Genomic DNA, 20,377 nt, shown 5'->3' with positions numbered 1-20,377 from the left:
CACAACCGGCCTTTCCGCGGCTCTGGGGGGGCATTTTTGGGGGTAGAGGTCCCAAACTTTCAGTGGAGCTTCAAAGACCCTTCTTGCCAGACCCCCCAAGTTTTTTAAAGATTGGGTCGGGGGGCTGAGATATGGGCCCCGAAAGGGATCCCCCCACCTTTAATGTGCATATCTGGGCAGAGCTTGCCACCCACGCACAAAGCTCCCAGCCCCGACAAACAGCTGATGAGAGCAAGGGCGGGGCAGGTGCTAAGAACTTTGCAAAGCAATACAACTGCAAAGCAACACCTTTGCAAACATGCAAAGGGCGGGGCAGATGTGAAGAATTTTGCAAAACAATACAACTGCAAAGCAACACAAGCACACAATGCAACAGTGCAAAGCAACACAATACAAATGCAAAGCAACACAAGCACACAATGCAACAGTGCAAAGCAACACAAGCACCTTTGCAACAGTGCAAAGCAACACCTGACACCTGGGAGTTTGCAAACCATGGAAAGGGACAGAGGCAGCTAGCTATGCATAATGAGCAGGAGGGGGTGGAATTTCTCCTTTTGCATTGGACTTGGGACCAGGAAGATGCATTATTTAAGTCACCATTTGAAAACCAGTTTTGAGCAAGCATCAAAATAACCTAACTGATCTTATGAATGAGGGAAAACCTGAAGACATAAAAATGAAGCCCCCCCTCAAACCAGGGAGAGAGAGAAACTGGAGGGGGAACACACACCCCAGGCAGAACCGGCAAAAGCCCCCTTTGGCTTCCCCCCCACCCACAGAAACTGCTCCCTCCCCACACACACACAGACTCTGCTTTCCCCCACACACACACACAGAAAAGAAAAATTACAGATTAAAGCCCCCAAAGGGGTCTTACTGTGGCTGTCTTCTGTTCCATCAGGAGCGGCTGGGAGGCTGGGTAATCCAATATGATTCCATTTGTATCCAATATGAGATCCATATGTATGCATCTCTCGAGGGTGATCCGTTCATCCCAATAGGGAAAAGGGGAAAGCCCATATCTCGGCCCCCCCTGACCCAATGTTTACAAAACTTGGGTGGTCTCTTATGAAGCCTTGTCTGAAGCTCCGCTGAAAGTTTGGGATCGGCACACCCAAAAATGCGCCTCCTGCAGCCACGGAAAGAGAAAAGGGGGGAGCCGATATTTCTGCCCCCACTGAACCCATCTTTACAAAACTTGGGTGGTCTCTTAAGAAGGATTGTCTGAAGCTATGATAAAATTTTGGGGGCTGCACCCCCCAAAAAGCACCCCCTGCAGCCACGGAAATGGAAAAGGGGGGAGAGGAAAAAGGGGTGGAGCCCATATCTCGGGACCCCCTGACCCAATGTTTATAAAACTTGGGGGGTCTCTTAAGAAGCCTTGTCTGATGCTCCGCTGAAAGTTTGGGGTCGGCACACCCAAAAATGCGCCCCCTGCAGCCATGGAAAGAAAAAGGGGGGAGCCCATATCTCGGGACCCCCGGACCCAATGTTTACAAAACTTGGGTGGTCTCTTAAGAAGGCTTGTCTGAATATCCCCTGAAAGTTTGGGGTTTGTACCCCAAAAAATGCACCCCCTGCAGCCACAGAAAGGAGCGAATGTGCACAAGCACCCCCGCACACACACACGAAGATTTCCCTCTCTCTCTCTCTCTCTCTCTCACCGGCCGGGCCGCACATCAGCTGATTCCTCCAGTACTCAATCCTGACTGATTGGCTAGAAGAAGACCCAGCTTGGCCACCGATTGGCCGGGGGAGGAGAATGCTGCTTACTGAGGGTTATGCTGCTTACTGACGGCCCCGAATTGGCCGGATTTATTCGTGAACTCCCGAACTCGCTGAATTCGCCCCCCCCGGTTGCCCGCCATTTTTGAGTTCGGTTCGTCCTGAACTAAAAACCACTGAATCAAGGGAAATTCGGCTGATTTTCAGTTCGGGCCGAACCGAATCAACAGCCCTAGACTGCAGTACTCTGCGCCACGGGGCCTTTTTCCTTATGTTAGGATCCAGGAATTGATTGGGTATTCTATTAGTTTACTGACCACCTTTTCTCAGGTGGGTGCATTGTTTAAACTGATGCAAGTGATATCAGGCTTGGGGCTGTAGTCCCCCAGATTGATTGCTCTGGGAGAATTTAGCATTAGTCTTGACTTCTGACTTCATATTTGTGATGTAAGATTAATAGTTTTTTTTGGGGGGGGGGTTCTAGGATTTTATTAATTATTAATTTTTGAATGCTAGAATGGTTTATGTTTATTATGAGTGTCATACTAAGAAAATACTACTTACCTGGAAGTAAATATGATGATGAGTAGACTTGCTTTGGACTGGGAGCTGGATGGAGTTGGGAGCTGGATGATTTCATCAAGACTTCATTTCTAATCTTTTAACATTCTAAGAGCATGTTGAGTTAGGCATCCTTTATAATAGTTTTTCCCAGAGAAAGGAAAGGTTTGTTGAAAAATTGTGGAACAGAAGAATATTCTCAATAATAAAGTAAAAATGTTGCAATAATATACATAAATTTCTAAATGTTATCCCCTCTAAAATTAGGATTTCTTGTTAAAAATAAAAATTAATATGTTGTAGATTTATGTGTGACTGTAATGTATGCATGTACACACACACCATTTCCTTTATACATACAATTCAGAACTTTTGTCCTTTCCCACTTACCTAATATTTGATTTGTTCCCCCAAACACTGTGACTGGCTGTGCTATACTTATTTGGGTTTTCATCATGCAGAAGGCATTATGGCTTATCCTTTATTCAACAAAATATTTTACATTTATTTATTTAAAACATATTCCACATTCCCAGAAAGACAGCACTGTCAAGAAGCTTTGTTTCCTAGCTCAGGCATTGCCCTGGCAACCACTTAGAAAGGGCTGAAGGAGACATAGATGGGCCTGCATGGTTCCCAGGGACAAGGGGCTTCTGCCGGGGCTGGGGCGGGGGGGTTAGACAGAAGGGTAGTAATTTTATATTCCATCACTCCACCCAGTGTGAAGCCTTCCTCTGTCCCTAGCAGTCCATTCCTGAGACAAGAAGTGGCCAGGGACAGCGTGGAGGTTTTACGGCTGCAGCGAGCAAAAAAGGGGGGGGGTTCTAGCAAAAAATCCACAAATGGGGGGAAAGGCCCCATAGTTACACTTTAGTGAGGCTACATCAGCTATTTTGCTGACGTAGCCTGCTGCAGCATGGAGAGGCATTCCCAGGCCGAAAGGGTTATGAAGGAATGCCTCCCAGGATGCCAGTGTGGGGAGATATGCCGGGGACATTCCAGCGGGAGGCCGTGCCAGCATCCAAGAGCTGTGCTGCTGCTGCAGTCCAGGGGGGTGGCATAAGTTGCCCTAAGCCAGCGTCCATGACAAATTTGCATGGTGCAAGTGGCACGGATGCCGGCGTTGGGGTCATGCCAGCATCTATTGGCATTCAGCCCCTCCCTTCAGGATTGCACGGTTAAAGAATTAGATAGATTCTCATTTCTTTTACCCTTACTCAGCACGTTGTATTTCTCAATGAGAAATTAATGTACCTACAAAAATACTGACATTCAAAATAGATATCTTGGTCTGAGCAACCATTAAAACTACTAAATAATAACAACAATGATTTAATAAGGAAAAAAATCAGTTCTGCTTTTGACACATATAAGCTTTAGAATGTCTCATAGTTTACTGGTAGACATAGCTGGAAAATTTGTCTGCAAAAGTTTCTTGTAATAATTTATGAAGTGTCTACAGATGATCCTCGTGTGGTTTTCAAAAGTAAATCTGGCTTAATTCTTTTAATATTTTGTGTCTGTAGGTCTGGGTGGATGCTGGAACACAGATATTTTTCTCTTATGCCATCTGCCTAGGATGTTTAACAGCCCTAGGTAGCTACAACAACTATAATAATAACTGCTACAGGTAATGTACAAATCTTTTTTCTGTTCAGGTTCTAGCAGCAGATTTTTATCAACATGCATAATTTGTGTATCCATATTAATTTTAATGAAAGTACATATAAACATGTAGATGCACATTCACACGTACTGATCTCCAGAAACACATACAGAGGATTAAGGTCTTACATGATTGGATTGGTTTAAATTTTATTTGCGGAAAGTTATAAACTGTATATGTTAATTGTTAGAAAAAAATTTCTGGTGTATTGTAAACATGCAGGAATTACTTGCATAGATAAAGTGCCATGTATTTCTATAAGATGCATACTTCATATCTTATAAATAATATAAGAAGCAGCCATTCTGAGACAACACTGTATCTTCTCTCATTTTTTCAGTAGTTCTGTTTTTCATTACCTAATTCAGAGCTTAAGGAGCCCCGTGGCGCAGAGTGGTAAGCTGCAGTACTGTGGTCCAAGCTCTGCTCACGACCTGAGTTCGATCCCAACGAAAGTTGGGTTCAGGTAGCCAGTTCAAGGTTGACTCAGCCTTCCATCCTTCCGAGGTCGGTAAAATGAGTACCCAGCTTGCTGGGGGTAAAGGGAAGATGACTGGGGAAGGCACTGGCAAACCACCCTGTAAACAAAGTCTGCCTAGGAAACGTTGGGATGTGACGTCACCCCAAGGGTCAGGAATGACCCGGTGCTTGCACAGGGGACCTTTACCTTTTTAATTCAGAGCTTATATTTCTGTGGTGCCATCTCCCCCAAGCTTTGTGTTTATTTGAGGCTTTATTGCAGAGCCTGGTCTAGAATCCCCACTCTATTTTATACTCCTCTTCCACAGGCTTTCTATTAATCATGTTCTTGATTTATGCTCCAGCATTTAATGCTATGATTCAACTGCTACTCAACCATCTTGTAATACTTGTACCATGGGGTATAAAAATGCATTAAAAGTGACATAGAGGTGAAAAATAGTGATAAATGCTTCATTTCCCACTAATTTACACGTATATAAAGCTTACGTGTTACACAAAAAATGCAGCTCTCTCTCTTTTTCTAGAAAACTGAATTTTTGTGTAAAACAACAATTAAATAATTTAACAGTACCAAAACCCGTTTTGTAAACATTGTTTATATCTCAAGAGCTATTTGAAAGCAGACAGTTGGCTCCCTCTAGTGTAAACTCTAATGCTTTCCCTCTTTAGTTCTAAAACTGACAGTATACATTACATTACTTGCTTCTCTTATTCACTATTCCAATCAAGCTATTTTGTGGAATGTTGTAATTAATCTCAACAATCTGGGATTCAATGGTCTGAGACTGCTTATAAATAAACAACTTTAGTTCATATGCTATATCAATAATCTGCTACATCATTCAAGATTTATTTATTATATTTTACTTTACAAAATTCATATCCCACCTTTCTGCCCTCACAAGGGCTACCAAGCCAGCGAACAAATCAAAACACACCTAATAAAATCAAATTTTAAAACTGACCAAAATCATTAAAATAAAACCAGAGCTAAACTACACAGTAGACATAAAAACAACAATTAAAAACGTTGGGCAGGAAGGAGAGATCACTGGAGGAATGCCAAATAAAAATATCTTCACCTACTGGCAGAAGATAGTAGTGGGACAGACGAATCTACTTGAGAAGAGACTTTCAGAGCTTTAGTGCCATGTCTGAGAATGCTCTATCCTAGGTTGCAGCCTGCCTAATCTTCAAAGGCAGGAGCACCTGTTGCAGGGCTTTCAAGGATGACTCTTGGGTAGGATCATAAGGGAATAGGAGTCCTTCAGGTATGTTGGTACCAAACCATGTTGGACTTTAAAGGTCAGCACCAGGGCCTTGACTTACACAATCCTAAACTTTATATTTGTAAAGAAACCTGATTACAATATTAAACAAATTTTAAAAGCTTCTTGAATGTGTATCCTAAATTATGAATTATAGCTAGTTGCCTTTTTTGGACAAGGTTTTTGCTCTTCACCAGGCTTGCAGACTTGAGATTGTTACTCCTGATAGAACTGTAAATGGAGCTGAAGGTCTGCAAAACAGCACAAGTTAATATGTATGAGGTTCAAACCCCGGATGTGCTTACACTTCCCAGGAAACTTCCATAGGAAACACATCCCAGAAACTTCCACACACAAACATGCCTCAAGCCAGGAAAAATCCCTGAGGCCAGTCATGTGTATTATGTACCATCAACTTGCTTCCTACATATGGAGACCCTATGTATGAATGACCTTCAAAATATCATCATATCAGTAACAGCCTTGCTCAGATCTTGCAAACTGAAGACTATGGTTTCCTTTATTGAGTCAATCAATCTCATGTTGGTTCTTCCTCTTCACCTACTTTTCCAGTGAATCTTGTTTTCTCATAATGAGACCAAAGTATGATAGCCTCACTTTAGTCATTTTAGCTTCTAGGGAGAATTCAGGCTTGATTTGATCAAGAACCTACTTATTTGTCTGTTTGACTGTCCACAATATCTGTTACACTTTCCTCCAAAACCACATTCTGAATGAATCAATATTTTCCTGGCAGCATTCTTCATTTTCCAATTTTTACATCCATACATAGTAATGGGACATACCATAGTATTAATTATCTTGATCTGGTCTCCAGCAACACTTCCTTATACTTAAGGATATTTTCTAGTCCCTTCATGGCTTCCCTTCTCAGTCTCAACCTCCTTCTGATTTCTTGGTTGCAGTCTCCCTTTTGATTAATGATGTGAGTAATAGCAGCTGTATTGAACCCTAACTGTTTCAGCTTCCCTCCCCTGATGTGAGGAGTCCCTGACCTCATTCCTAGAAAACTGAGAGGGCTCTGTTTTTAGATTAGCCAGATGAATGTGATAAGGGTCCTCCCTCTGTCTTTACAAAGGGCTTCTGGATCCACTGGGGTGCCCTCACAAATCGCCAGGGGTTCTGGGACTTAAATTTGAGAAGCACTGCTCTACAGCCATACATTTTATTTTTTTATTGAAAATTTTATACTCCTTTTCTTTGGCAAATTTAAAGTATTCAAAGATAAAACACACAGGTACCTACTAAGCTTTCCCTTCATAGCCACAATTTCTTATATCAAACCTGATACAGATATATGAAAAATAATAAAGTACAACAAACCAAAAAGTATTTCCATTATTATGAATTTATATTTAGAATACAACATAAAATAAAAACCTATTAAAACCCATTAAGCCAGCTAACATCTCATTAAAATGAAGACGTTTCACAATCCAAATTAGCGTGTGAATGGCATATTGTAATTGGGAAGTCTTGGACAGTCTCTGAAAAGTTAATTGGATACTTGAAACAAGAATTCATTATATGCATGAAACTTATAAAAGAATTGTCAATGTGAAGAGTCATTTAACATATACCTCCAAAAATACATGCTGCATTGCTAAACTGCTTGGGAAGGTGGTGTATACAAGCCTCTGTACAGAAGAAATGCAGCTGTAACTAAAAAGGCCAGTTTTTTGTTCACATTTTTTACCACTTGCTTTGGGGTGGGCTCCTAGAACAAGGCCCTCAGACCATATTGGGGTGGGAGGCAGGTGCAAGAGAGCATGATTTATAGTGTTGGCAGGAATATAGTATTCCTGTCCTGTTTTGCTTTGGAACTGGAGCCGACAAGATACACTGATTACCAATCTTCATCCAGGCCCAATTCACTTCTCCCTATATGAGTCTTTCCACCAGTTGAGGTACAATCAATGCAACATCCCTTTTAACAAGAATCCTATCCTTTTTGCTGTATAGTTTTTACAATACAGTGTGTGTTACTTTAATGTTAAAGAATAATGGAAATAATGCAGTGCTACAGTGCAATGTTCACCACTTACTGGAACATAATTATATATTCATTTTCTCTGCCTTTTTTAAGTATCCAAGGTCTATTGAATTAGAATGTGGGCATTCTTGACTTAGATCTTCTGCTTGGCCTTCCTGGGTAAATCATCTGGGAGCTGCATTGTGAAATAGATTTCAAGAACTTTTGTTACAGTCCTGCAGATTTGGCTTGGTGTTTATGGCAAAAATGTAAGAGGTACTATGGAGGTTCAAACAAAACATCATGATTGATGTTCTGCCTGTAGTATTCAGGCAGTTGAGTATTTCATTTTCCTGCTTTGTTTGAGAGACCCTGTTTTATATCAAGCCAGATGCATTTCCCTGCAACTAAGGCCAAAGGTATTGCAGTGTTATTACTACTGGATCTGTAGTAATGGAAGCCCAGCCTACTGTGGCCCAAATATGAATACTAACTATAATACAGGCAGTGTCGGCTGTAAACATAAGTGCAGTGTTGGAAACATTTTAAGACTTGGACGAGGATCTAAAGAGACTTAAAAAGGGTGAAAACGCATGGTCGATTTATCCTCCTTTAATCCCTGTTTCAGCCAGGATCGAATGCATGCGTTTCGCCTAATGTGCATTCGATCCTGGCTAAAACAGGGATTAAAGGAGGATAAAGTGACCATACCCTGACCTGGATGGCCCAGGTTAGCCTGATCTCGTCAGATCTCAGAAGCTAAGCAGGGTCAGCCCTGGTTAGTATTTGGATGGGAGACCACCAAGGAATACCAGGGTTGCTGTGCAGAGGAAGGCACTGGCAAACCACCTCTGTTAGTCTCTTGCCATGAAAACCCCAAAAGGGGTCGCCATAAGTCGGCTGCGACTTGAAGGCACTTTACACACACAAGGCCAAAGGACCTTGAGGTGCCATTGCCATGGGTATCAGTGGGAGGGGCTGCTAGGAAATTGTGTGTGCATGCTGCCAATCCAAATATAATATTTTGACCATATTTAACTATACATCCTAGTTGAAGGTACAAATATCAATATATCAAATTCTCAACAGGGCCAAATCTGCGGATACTTGAATATGGAGATTGGCACCATGAACAGACAAGAAAGATCTTTCTACAAACCTTAGAAAGGCTCCAGGTTTGCAAAAAAACCAAAATCTAAAAAAAAAAAACATTGGAGGGGGAGTTAACTCCATCCCAAAAATTAATAGAAACAGTGCCTGTAGCTTTATTAAACGAATGCCCTCTACAGTGGCCATTGTGCAGGTTGGTAGGCAACCACAACAGGATTGCCAGGTTTCAAGACTTGGTTTCAGTCAGTAGAAAGCAGGTGTGAGTCCTCCATAAAAGACCAAATCTGCCCCAGAAAGGGCCCTATCGCCTCCCCCTGCCACTTTCTGACAGAAACCCAGGCTTCTATGCTGTTGTGGTTGCCTAGCAATAACTGCTGAGGGAATCTGTTTCTTAAAACTGCAGCTTCTTTTATCATTTTGGTAGAAGTTTAACACCCCCATTCATTTTTTTAAAAGATTTTAGATTTTTATGCAAATCTGGGGCATTTCTCAGGTTTGTAGAAAGATATGTTTTGTCTGTCCCTGGCCCCGTTATCCACATTTAAATATCCACACACAGGGTCATTTTGAGAATTAGATATATTGATATTATATGTGAAATATGCAGGTATAAAATAATTTTTTTTATTCCACAGGGACTGCATTATGCTCTGTTGTTTAAACAGCGGCACAAGCTTTGTGGCTGGTTTTGCAATCTTTTCTGTCCTTGGCTTTATGGCTTATGAACAGGGGGTGCCAATAGCAGAAGTTGCTGAATCAGGTACATTCTAAAACACATACTTATTTACTAATCATTTTCTTTCAAAAATAAAAATCCCAGGGTTTTTAATTTACTTGTTATTTTAATTTTGAAGAACATTTTGGAATCTACACATATTATCACGGGGTGGAATTGAATTCTGGATTATAACAATAATCCACTGGCAAGATTTCCTGTATCTGTTTGAGCAGTGGTGCCTCACCTTCTACACTCCTCGCTTAGCTGGATCTGTATTACTTCCTCTCACCCTCCTCTCACTCCCCTCTTTTTAATCTCTAATTTTTAGCTGCCTGAGTGTGCAGCTCTTTCTTTTCTTGCTGATGGGCTCTGCAAGGGGAAACGGTCAGGGGGTGGATGGTAGTATTACATGGAGTTTGTTGTTATATTTACTATCTACATGGAAAAACAACAACAAAATCTTAATGGGGAAAAATCTACAACAACATGATTTGCAAAAAGTGTTTGCAACTGTAGGTCCTCCAACAGCAGAGATACCTTCAGGATACAAGAACTCAGAGGTACAGAAATAGCACAAGAAGAAGCACGGGGAAAACAAGAGAAGCATTCAATAAAGAAGAAGAGTTGGTTTTTATATGCCGACTTTCTCTACCACTTAAGAAAGAATCAAACCGGCTTACAATCACCTTCCTTTCCCCTCCCCATAATAGACATCCTGTGAAGTAGGTGGAGCTGAGAGAGCTCCAAAAGAGCTGTGACTAGCCCAAGGTCACCCAGCTGGCTTCATGTGTAGGAGTGGGGAAACCCACCCAATTCACCAGATTAGCGTCCACTGCTCATGTAGAGGAGTGGGAATAAAACCCTGTTCTCCAGATTAGAGTCCACCTCTCCAAACCACCACTCTTAACCACTACACTCCTCTGGCTTTGAACAGCAGACAGAATCCCGTATAGCTGACCCTAGAGTTCAAATGACCTTAATGCACCCCGTATTAGTGTGTATGTGTGTGTGTGTTAAGTGCCGTCAAGTCTCTTCTGACTCATGGCAGCTCTATGAATCAATATCCTCCAAAACATGCTATTGTTAACAGCCTTGCTCAGGTCTTACAAACTGAGGACTGTGGCTTCTTTTATAGAGTCAATCCATCTCATGTTGGGTCTTCCTTGTTTCCTGCTGCCTTCAATGTTCCCTAGTATTGTCTTTTCCAGTGACTCTTGTATTCTCATATTAATATTTACATTAAAAAGCTGCTCACATTCTGTTTTCTCTCTAACATATCTAAGGTTTGAGCTGAAGATAAAGATTTTGCCTGACATGTACATCTTGTGTTATTATGCCATCACATTTCCCTGCTGAGATTTATTTATCTAACTCATATTGCCTGTTCTGAAAGCAGCTCTCCAGGGTCTCAAGACAGAAAAGTCTTTTACCAGCATTTACTGCTTGAGAACCTTTAACTGAAATGCCAGGGGATTCAATCCAAGATCTTCTATGTGCAGAGCAGAGGTTGTGCCGCTGACCTACAGCAGTTCCTAAATCCTCTTAGATTTAGGAACCCAGAAGTTCAAGAGAAGTTTTGCTTTTTATAGACATGGTTGGAGGTGGTAGAGGACCACATAAATGGCTGTATAGGCATTTTGCAGTCTACTTGCAGCATATTTATACTGTACAATGTTTATACTGCATAATATTTGTGAATTATAAATTATAATTTAATGTATTCATATAAATCAGCATAGACTGGGTAGGTGAACAGATTGGGTTATAAAGGTTTCATGAAAATTGCTTTAGCTGGGTACCAATAGCTCCAAGGAATTTTTAGTATATGCTTCCTGTCTCCCATTTTTGTAGCATCCAGTAGGACCCATGCATTTCCCTGTCCCTGATCAGCTATGTTATACTTGTCATTACAGAGAAGATCTGAGAAAAGGAAACAAGGTGCTTCTTGTTGCTTCTGCATCTCAAAATGTCCAAAGCCACTTTTTTAAAAAAATGTGGTCCCTTGTAAAGTTGTAGCCTTCAGAAATCATATACTGTATATGGTCATTATTCATAATTCTAACAACTGATCTGCGCCATTATAACATCTTTGAATGTTTGCATTTTCTTAGCCATATTATTTATTTACTAATGTTATATCCTTATTTCTGCCCAGTTTGGGCTGACAAGGCAACTGATATTGACCAGTTTCCAAAGGGTACTGTGTAAATGTTACTTTATTCCAAGTCAATAACATAATCATAATGAGGTTGCTATTAAAATATAAACAATTCCTGTTTATTTTTCAGGACCTGGACTTGCTTTCATTGCTTACCCAAAGGCTGTAACAATGATGCCTCTTTCTCCATTATGGGCAACACTGTTTTTCATGATGCTCATCTTTCTTGGACTAGATAGTCAGGTAAAGTAAATGTAGAACCTAGTTTCTTATAAATTATACTAAGACCTCAGTTTCTTCTGAACTAGGAGAACCTGGCTGTGACATAATTGTTGTAATAAAGTTCTAGAATAATTGTTCCACTATGCCTACAACATTTTAGGTTTCACTTGCCATTATATAAATTATAGAAGTTCAAACAGCCATCTTCACGTATGCAGATCATGCCCCTGTAATGTTAGCATAGTCAGAAAGTGATGTTACATGCTCCCGGCAGTGGAGATCAATTAACATCCTGCTTAATAATGATGTCCTGGATGAACATTTCACACTGAATATCACTTCACAGGTTTCCTGTCCAACAATTTGGGAAGCAGGGGGAAACTATTATGCATATTCTTTATGATGATGTCTAGTGAAAAAAGAAGAAACCTAATGAACAGACACAGCAGAGGTTGCATTTAATATCAGTTTTAGAAAAAAAAAGACAACATAGAAGTAGGCATATTCAATACAACTAGACACAAAAAGGAACAGATTGAATTACTTAGAACACAAAGAAAGTCTTGATTACATTAAACAAAGACGGCTCATGTCTGGGAACATACCCGCCTTGTCCAAAATGTTAATATCAACTGAAAAGCAAAATATTATCCCAGCTATACAAACTAATCAAGACTTAAAATCAAGATTATGAAATATTTTATCCTCAGATTGTTCTGGCAAGTTTCTTTGGAAATTCTTTTTTCAATATTTGCTGAGGCTGAATGCATATCAGAGGCTGGTGTTATTAAAGAAGTCCTTGTAATTAATAATTTATAAAATAATAAAACATAGGAACCTGATGGTCTTCCTTCTGAATTTTGTAAAACATTTCTAGCAAATGTATAGTCAAAATTGGCTCACAGATCTTAATTATTCATGCAGCTATACATCTGAAGTCAGTATCTAACTCTTGAAAGGAACCAAATATGGTTGTCCATAAAGCTGGCAAAGATCCCACTCAAGTTGTGTCTTACAAGTTGACAAAGCACCTGGACCAGATGGCTTAACAGCAACTTATTACAAGAGTTTTGAAGAGATATTAACAATCCCTCTGCAAAAAGTAATGAATGAAATTCAAGAGAGAAAAATAATACCATCCACCTGGCAAGAAGCAAATATAACTTTAATATATAAAGAAGAAAATGATCCATTTTTACCGCAATCATATAGATCCATCTCTATTAAATGTGGATTACAAAATTTTTACAACAATTATGTTGGCAAGATTAAGAAAATGTATCCCTGATGTGATACATTTTTTTTAATTTAAAACATTTTATTGGAGAACAACCATAACAATAACTAATAACAGCAACTGAAAGAAGCAGAAAAAATGACAATATTCATGATTTAAAATACAATATAGCTATATACAGTATAACAACAGGATTCCTATGTTACAACTTATTTCTTCATATTCACCGTTCCGTCCTGACTGAGCACAATGCATTACCCTTTCTCGCCCTTAAAATTCCCTATTTTATTTATAGTTTGTGACCATAACTCATCTGAATTTACTGTACCTGTGTACTCATTTAAACTTACTGTGATACATGAAGACTAAACAGGATTTGTTCCAAAAAGATATATGAAAGACAATATTAGATATTTATTGAATTCAATTGAATATTCTAAGAGAAGTAGAGAAAAAACTGCATTTATGTTTTTAGATGCAGAGAAAGCCTTTGATAATGTGTCTTGGTTGTTTTTAATGAAAGTTCTGCTAAATATGGACTGTGGAATAGATTTTTTGAAGCATTTATACAAAGCATTTATACAAAGCAACATGCTAGAATATTAATAAATGGATCCTTAACTGAAAAAATTGAAATAGTAAAAGGTGCAATACAAGGGTGTCCAATACTACTATTTATCCGAGCAATGGAAATACTAGCCATAAAAATCAGAGAAGACATACGGTTTTCTGGAATAAAAAAAGACAAAAGAAGAATATAAAATGAAAAGTTATGCAGATGATGTTGTAAATCAGTAACACAACCCAATAATTCCTTAAAATACACAATAATTCCTTAAAATACACAATGGAGCAAATAAATAAATATGAAATATATTCAGGATATACACAGAACAAAAACAAGACAAACAGCCCATTCCTGAAGAGAGTGGCCAGGAGCACCGTAGCCGCCCCCCCTCCTCAGAGACTTCTCAGATGTTACAGAGGCAAAAAAGTGTTAAAAATAAATAACAGAAAGAAAGGGGAAGTGCCCCATTGCACAAAGCGAGGCTGCACCGCCAAAAAAGGTGGCACAGCCACTCCGCTACTTGAGGGGGCATTCCCAGGGTTAATAGGGTTAGGAAGCTGCCCAAAAACAGTTCTGCCCTGAGAACCCCCCCATGCCAGCCCGGGCTTTACTTTCTGGGAAAGCACTGTCAGCATGGCTGCGTGGGTGGCAGGGGCTGGTGGCTCCCAGACCCCAGCGGGTCCCCCCCCCCCAGCATAGATGCCATTTTATTGCAGGATAAAGTGGCATCTATGCAAGCATAGGGTTACACCAGCTCCTAAAGAGCCCCGCCCCCTTTCAGGAATGGGCTCAAATATAATGTTATTAACAGCAACTAAAGAGGAAGAAGTGGAGATAGGAAAAATAACAGATTATGTTATTACAAAAAAGCAATAAAATACCTTGGTCTAAATGTGACAGGACAAAATGACAACCTATTTAAAGATAACTACCAAAAGGTCTGGACAAGCATCAATTAAGATATACAAACATGGTAAAAATTAAAAATTTCATGGATGGCAAAAATATCTACTGTCAAAATGAACATATTGCCTAGACTGATTTTTTTAAATTTCAAATATTACCAATTGTATAGAAGAAAAGGTTTTTAAAAATTGGAAAGAACAATAAATAATTTTGTATGAAGTGGCAAGAGACAAAGAACAAGGTTTAAGGTATTACAAGATGATAAGAAAAGAGGAGGATTGGCAGTTTCAAATATCAGATTATACTGTCAAGCTGCAGCATTAGTTTGGATAACAGACTGGATCATTGATCCAAAACGTAGAAATATGAAACTGGAAATAATTGATACTAAAGAAGGAATTTATAACTACTAGTAGACTGACCGTGCATTCCTGCGAATCAGCAAAGGGGAACGGCGGGGAGAAGGTGCAGTCGAGCTGCCTCCTAAAACTGTTCCACCAACTCAGAGAAAGAAAAAAAACCTTTTTGCAGCTTTTTTTGTTAAACAGGGCCTTTTCGCCCCATAGAGAACAGCGAGGCTGCACCTGCTAAAAAAACAGGTGCAGCTACGCTGTTCTTGGTGCCGGCGTTGCGGGGCAAAAGGGGACAGGAAGCCGCCTACCGACTACTAAAGTGACATCCTTGAGGGAGTGGTCAAAATCAGATGTAATATCAAGAGAGACAGACAGTTTTGAGAACAAGTTGGAAAAAAAGATTTCAAGAGCAGGTCTGAAAGGTTAAATATCAAAAACTTCCTTTACTCCTGTTGGTCATATATTTGGTATTTGCTTAAAAGTGTACTCTGACCTGGATTCTTGCCTTTAATTTCACTATTTTGTAAAGAATATTTACAATTTAACTTAGTTGATTTACAGTGCATTCCTGATCTCTAAGGGCGAAAGCCCTTAGGGGGCCAGGAAGGTGCTGCACCGGGGTCCATGCCCCCAGCACCGGCGTCTGGGCTACTTACGTTGGCGTTAGTGGCCTGAATGCCGACGGGAAGGCCTGGATGCCAGGTGCTGCTCGGCAGCACCACCCCAGGATGCCAGCGGGACCTTCCGATGGTGTTGCACGGGCGTAGAAGGCCACGCCGGCGTCCTGGAAAGCGTTCCAGTGTCCTGGATGGTGTTCCCAGGTCAGGCTGGGGGGAAGGAGCTGCCATTAGGCAGCTTCCTGTCCCCTTTTGCCCCGTAAATACCAGCACAGAGAAGAGGAAGGCTGCACTTGCTTTTCTCTATGGGGCAAAAAGCCCCCATCTTACCAAAAAAAAAAAAACCCGCTTAAAGGCTTTTTTTGTTTTTCGGGATGCAGGGAACAGCTTTAAGAGGCGGCGCAGCTGCGCCTCCTCCCCGCCATTCCCCCATGCCGAATCTCAGGAATGCGCTGCCAATCCGTTTTAAATTTTGGAGCAAGTGTAACATACATCCTACAGAACATTTGCCTGAATACGTATGTTATTATCATGTAATCAACTAACAGAATGGATAAGCTGTTGTGTTTCATTAGTATGATTTAAACATTGTTGATGAATTTAGATCAAACAATGAGTCTTTGTAGTAACATGTTGCTTACTTTGACGATAATGGTAATTGAGAGTATTATAGTACTACCACACTAAATAGCTCTTTGCAGTATATGCTAAAACAGATATCCATTCTAAGGATCTTGCAGCTGGATAGTTTCGGTCTTCATATTTGAAGAATTAAGGCACTGTGGCACAGGAATAGTGTTAGCGTGTTCTTGGGAAATACAACACAGATCATTCATATTAATTATACTCCAGGGTTATTTCAAGATATAATTCCTGATGTAGTACTCTGCCATGGAACTGCTGTTCTCAAGTTATGCAGGAATGACACACAAACTACACTTCCTGGGTGGGAAGGGGGCAAGTAGAACTTACTACTCATAGAGCACAATCATGAAGGAGGAAGTATACCCGCGTCACCTCCTCAGGGGCTTCCTGGCCACTGCAGACACAACCCCCCCTTTTAAAAGATAAAATTAAAAGAAAAGGGGGGAAGGAGTCCCCCACCTTCAGGAATGGGCTGTTATCTTCTGGTATGGTAACAGTGCCAACAAAATTATTTGAACAGATTTAAACACAAAGTCTGGAGAAGTGTGAAGCACATATCTTGCTCATTTGCCTCATATAGGAAGGAGCTTTACTTGCTTCGTTACAGATGGAGCCTTTTTCGCTAGATGGGACTGGGCTGTAAAAAGATGCAAGCATGTTATGCAGTAAACATATGATATATAATTATTTTGTATATCCTTCACCCCTTATCCTTATTTTTTACAGTTCGTGTGTGTTGAAAGTCTCGTAACAGCTGTGGTGGATATGTATCCAAAGATTTTCCGAAGGGGATACAGACGAGAACTGCTGATACTTGCTCTTTCAATTGTGTCATATTTCATTGGTCTTATCATGTTAACAGAGGTAAGAATGAATTGTTTGCTTCCAGAGCTGTAGGCTAGAAAAGTTGGTGATGGTGAGATGGGCCATCAAGTGACCTGTGGTGACCCCGTAGGGTTTTCAAAGCAAGAGACATTCAGAGGTGGTTTGCCATAGCCTTCCTATGCATAGCAATCCTGGACTTCCTTGGTGGTCTCCCATCCAAATCCTAACTAGTACCAACCCTACTTAGCTTCTGAGATCTGATGAGACCGGGCTAGCCTAGGCCTAGAAAAGTTAGGTTGCCCTTTTTTAGACACAAACATTTGACTAATAAAATATTATAACAACAAACTACTGATAAATGATGCTATGTGGTGTAAAATATTTAGAAATACACAACATTCTGCTTATAAGCACTATGGAATTATAGTGATCAGCATAGCTGTGGAAATGTCTTCTCTTCTTCACTGCCTTACTGTTTGATAAATGGGAATCCGAAAATCCTTCCCTCTGGGGAGCTTGGAAAAGTTAGGTGTTCTTTTAAAGTAAGGAACTGGTCAATTCAATCTGAGAGCCAGTGTGGTGTAATGGTTAAAGTGTCAGACTAGGATCTGGGAAACCCAGGTTCAAATCCCCATTCTGCCATGGAGATTTGCTGGGTGACCTTGGGCCAGTCACACAGTCTCAGCCTCGTAGTTGGATGAGTGACCACCAAGGAATACCAGGGGCATGGCATGGAGGCAGGCAACGGCAAACCACCTTTGAACGTCTCTTGCCTTGAAAACTCCATGAGGTCACTATAAGTCAGCTGTAACTTGACGGCAAAAAAAAATCCGTTTCTTGTCATATTGAACTGAGTGGTTTTATCAAAGTTAGTAAATGTTTAATTATCTGATGTTCTTTAAGACTGCCACTATGAATGCCACTAAACACAACTTTCCTGGTATGAGGATGAAATTCGTGGTGTTAGTGCTCTTTCTCACAGTTATTTTAGTATGTAGAAAAGTCTAACCTGTGTTGATTCTAATGTGCTCTTATCACATGCTGAATGAGTAGTTATAGACCAGTGATGGTGAACCTTTTAGAGACAAGTGCCCAAACTGCAACCCAAAACCCACTTATTTATCGCAAAGTGCCAACACGGCAATTTAACCTGAATACTGAGGTTTTAGTTTAGAAAAAACAACTCATACATTAATTAATTAATGATATTAATTTGTCCAATCCCCTCTTAAAGGCATCTAGGCTAGATGCCATCACCACATCATGTGGCAAGGAGTTCCACAGGTTAATTACATGCTGGGTAAGTGGGTGTTCCTCTTTTAGTAGGGGTTTTCACTGAAAAGTGGGAGGCTCCACAAAGCCCACGCTGTGGCCCAAGCGCTCTGCTCCCCTCCAGCTTTGCCTCGATGTGAGCTATGCTCCCCTCCAACCTAGCTCCTCTCCAACCCCACCACGGTAATCACCTTCGCCACAGACTCAACAGGCTGCTGCCCGTGCCGCATCTCACACCGCATGTGAGCCACCCTGCCGCATGTGACAGGAGAGGGAGGAAGCGCTCCCATTGGGCTGCTGGGCAGAGGGGCGGGTGATGTGAGAAATGCCCTTAGGCGGTCATGGAGAGGGGGAGGGGAGCAGCCTGGCCCCGCGTCCCTCTGGCTTTCTAGTAATGAACTCAGGCGAACTCTGTGCTGGGGCGATGGCGTGCGTGCCCACAGAGAGGGCTCTGAGTGCTCCCTCTGGCACGTGTGCCATAGGTTCGCCACCACTGTTATGGACCATCCTAGATATGGGTTAGTATTGGCCAAGCATTGAATTCACAAAGTATCTGAGGGAAAAAATGGATTGCACTGGGTACATGTAGCTTGTTGTGCAGTGAGAAGAGTTTCAAGTTAACCTAGGTAACTATGTTTGCTTTGGTCACTAGAGTGACTGTGAGACTAGTCTCCTGTCTTGTGTAGCCTTCATATACTATTATTCAGATTATAACAAAATAATTTATTGGGTTAAACTTCAGCAACATGTCATTCAATTCAGACACTGGGTAAATACCACATATATTCTTGCTTGTCTCTCCTATTTTCTTTATATGAACAGATAAATACATCCTAGCCTAAGAGCTCAGACAAAGAATTTAGATGTTTCTTTTTTTACTATCTTTGACAGCCAGATACTGTATCTAATATTGAAAGGTAGGAAGGAAAATGCCCTGACCTGGATGGCCCAGGCTAGCCTGATCTTGTCAGATTGCAGAAGCAGGGTCAGCCCTGGTTAGTATTTGGATGGGAGACCACCAAGGAATACCAGGGTTGCTCTACAGAGGAAGGCACTGGCAAACTACCTCTGTTAGTCTCGTGCCTTGAAAACCCCATAATGGGTCGCCATAAGTCGGCTGCAACTTGATGGCACTTTACACACACACACACAGGATGGAAAATAGGAGTATTACTAGGAGTCTTGGAAGAAGCAGGAAAGGAGCTACTCATGGTAGCATGGATTGAAATTCAAATGTGCAGGAACAGAATAAGGAGATTTCAAAAATGACAAGTTCCAAAAGGCAAACCACAGGAGCAAGGACATAATGAACAGATGGTGAGGATCTCAACTTCTCATCAAAAAGCCATAGACTTAGATCAAGACTAGGTGTCTCTGCAGGTAGAAAAACTTCTGCCTGCAGAACATGATTCCCCCCCCCCACGGCATCATGAAATGCCCCCCAAATCCCGTTGCCTAAGGATCTCTTCTCCAAGAACAGGATATCAGGGGGGTTTCTGGCTTCCACAGGACAGGCAAAGCATGAAAATCACACTTCTTCCCTTCATGGAAATGTTAATCCAATCCATAGAATGCACAGTAGAGGATGCACAGAATTTCTTTGTACTTAACCCGGGATCATATAGAAAGCCTGTGTGGCTCCAGTATCACACACTATTCTCTCATTCCTTTGCTGAATCTTGAAGCAAATTCACCTTGTTCCATATAAGCAGTTTCTTTTTGAAGAGCTTCAGTCAGGTGCAGTCTTAAGAAAAAACATAGTAGGCTGGCAGCGTGGCTTGATTTTGGCTTTTAAGGAGAATCTATATTTTACAGAGATTTAGCTTCCCTCTGTTATGCTGCCCAGGATAGAGCCACAGTGTCTAATTGTTATATTTTCTGCATGCAAACCAGAAGAAAGATGTCCCAAAACACAGTGTGCCTTGCTTGAAAGAGTGCAATGTTTATCATTATATACACTCTGCAGCGTAGATCAGTTCTGCAGTGTTACAGTGAACCACCAAATGGCACTGTTGTGCTATAGATCATCATATAAAGGCTATTTCTG

General features: G+C 41.0%; 1 protein-coding gene across 1 annotated transcript in view; it reads left to right on the top strand.

The window, feature by feature from the left end:
- The window catches only part of SLC6A11 (solute carrier family 6 member 11), a 116,124-nt gene that overhangs the window by 81,777 nt on the left and 13,970 nt on the right, over positions 1–20,377 (top strand). Inside the window, exons 7-10 of the mRNA XM_056856495.1 lie at positions 3,816–3,919; positions 9,445–9,569; positions 11,816–11,928; positions 16,960–17,097. Of these exons, the coding sequence (XP_056712473.1) occupies positions 3,816–3,919; positions 9,445–9,569; positions 11,816–11,928; positions 16,960–17,097 (480 nt within the window). The remainder of the gene's footprint in view (positions 1–3,815; positions 3,920–9,444; positions 9,570–11,815; positions 11,929–16,959; positions 17,098–20,377) is intronic.

The sequence above is a fragment of the Euleptes europaea genome, chromosome 1 (assembly GCF_029931775.1).
Source record: "Euleptes europaea isolate rEulEur1 chromosome 1, rEulEur1.hap1, whole genome shotgun sequence".
In the NCBI taxonomy this organism is placed as follows: domain Eukaryota; kingdom Metazoa; phylum Chordata; class Lepidosauria; order Squamata; family Sphaerodactylidae; genus Euleptes; species Euleptes europaea.
The sequence above is the reverse complement of the archived record's forward strand: the minus strand, read 5'-3'. Positions and strand labels throughout refer to the sequence as shown.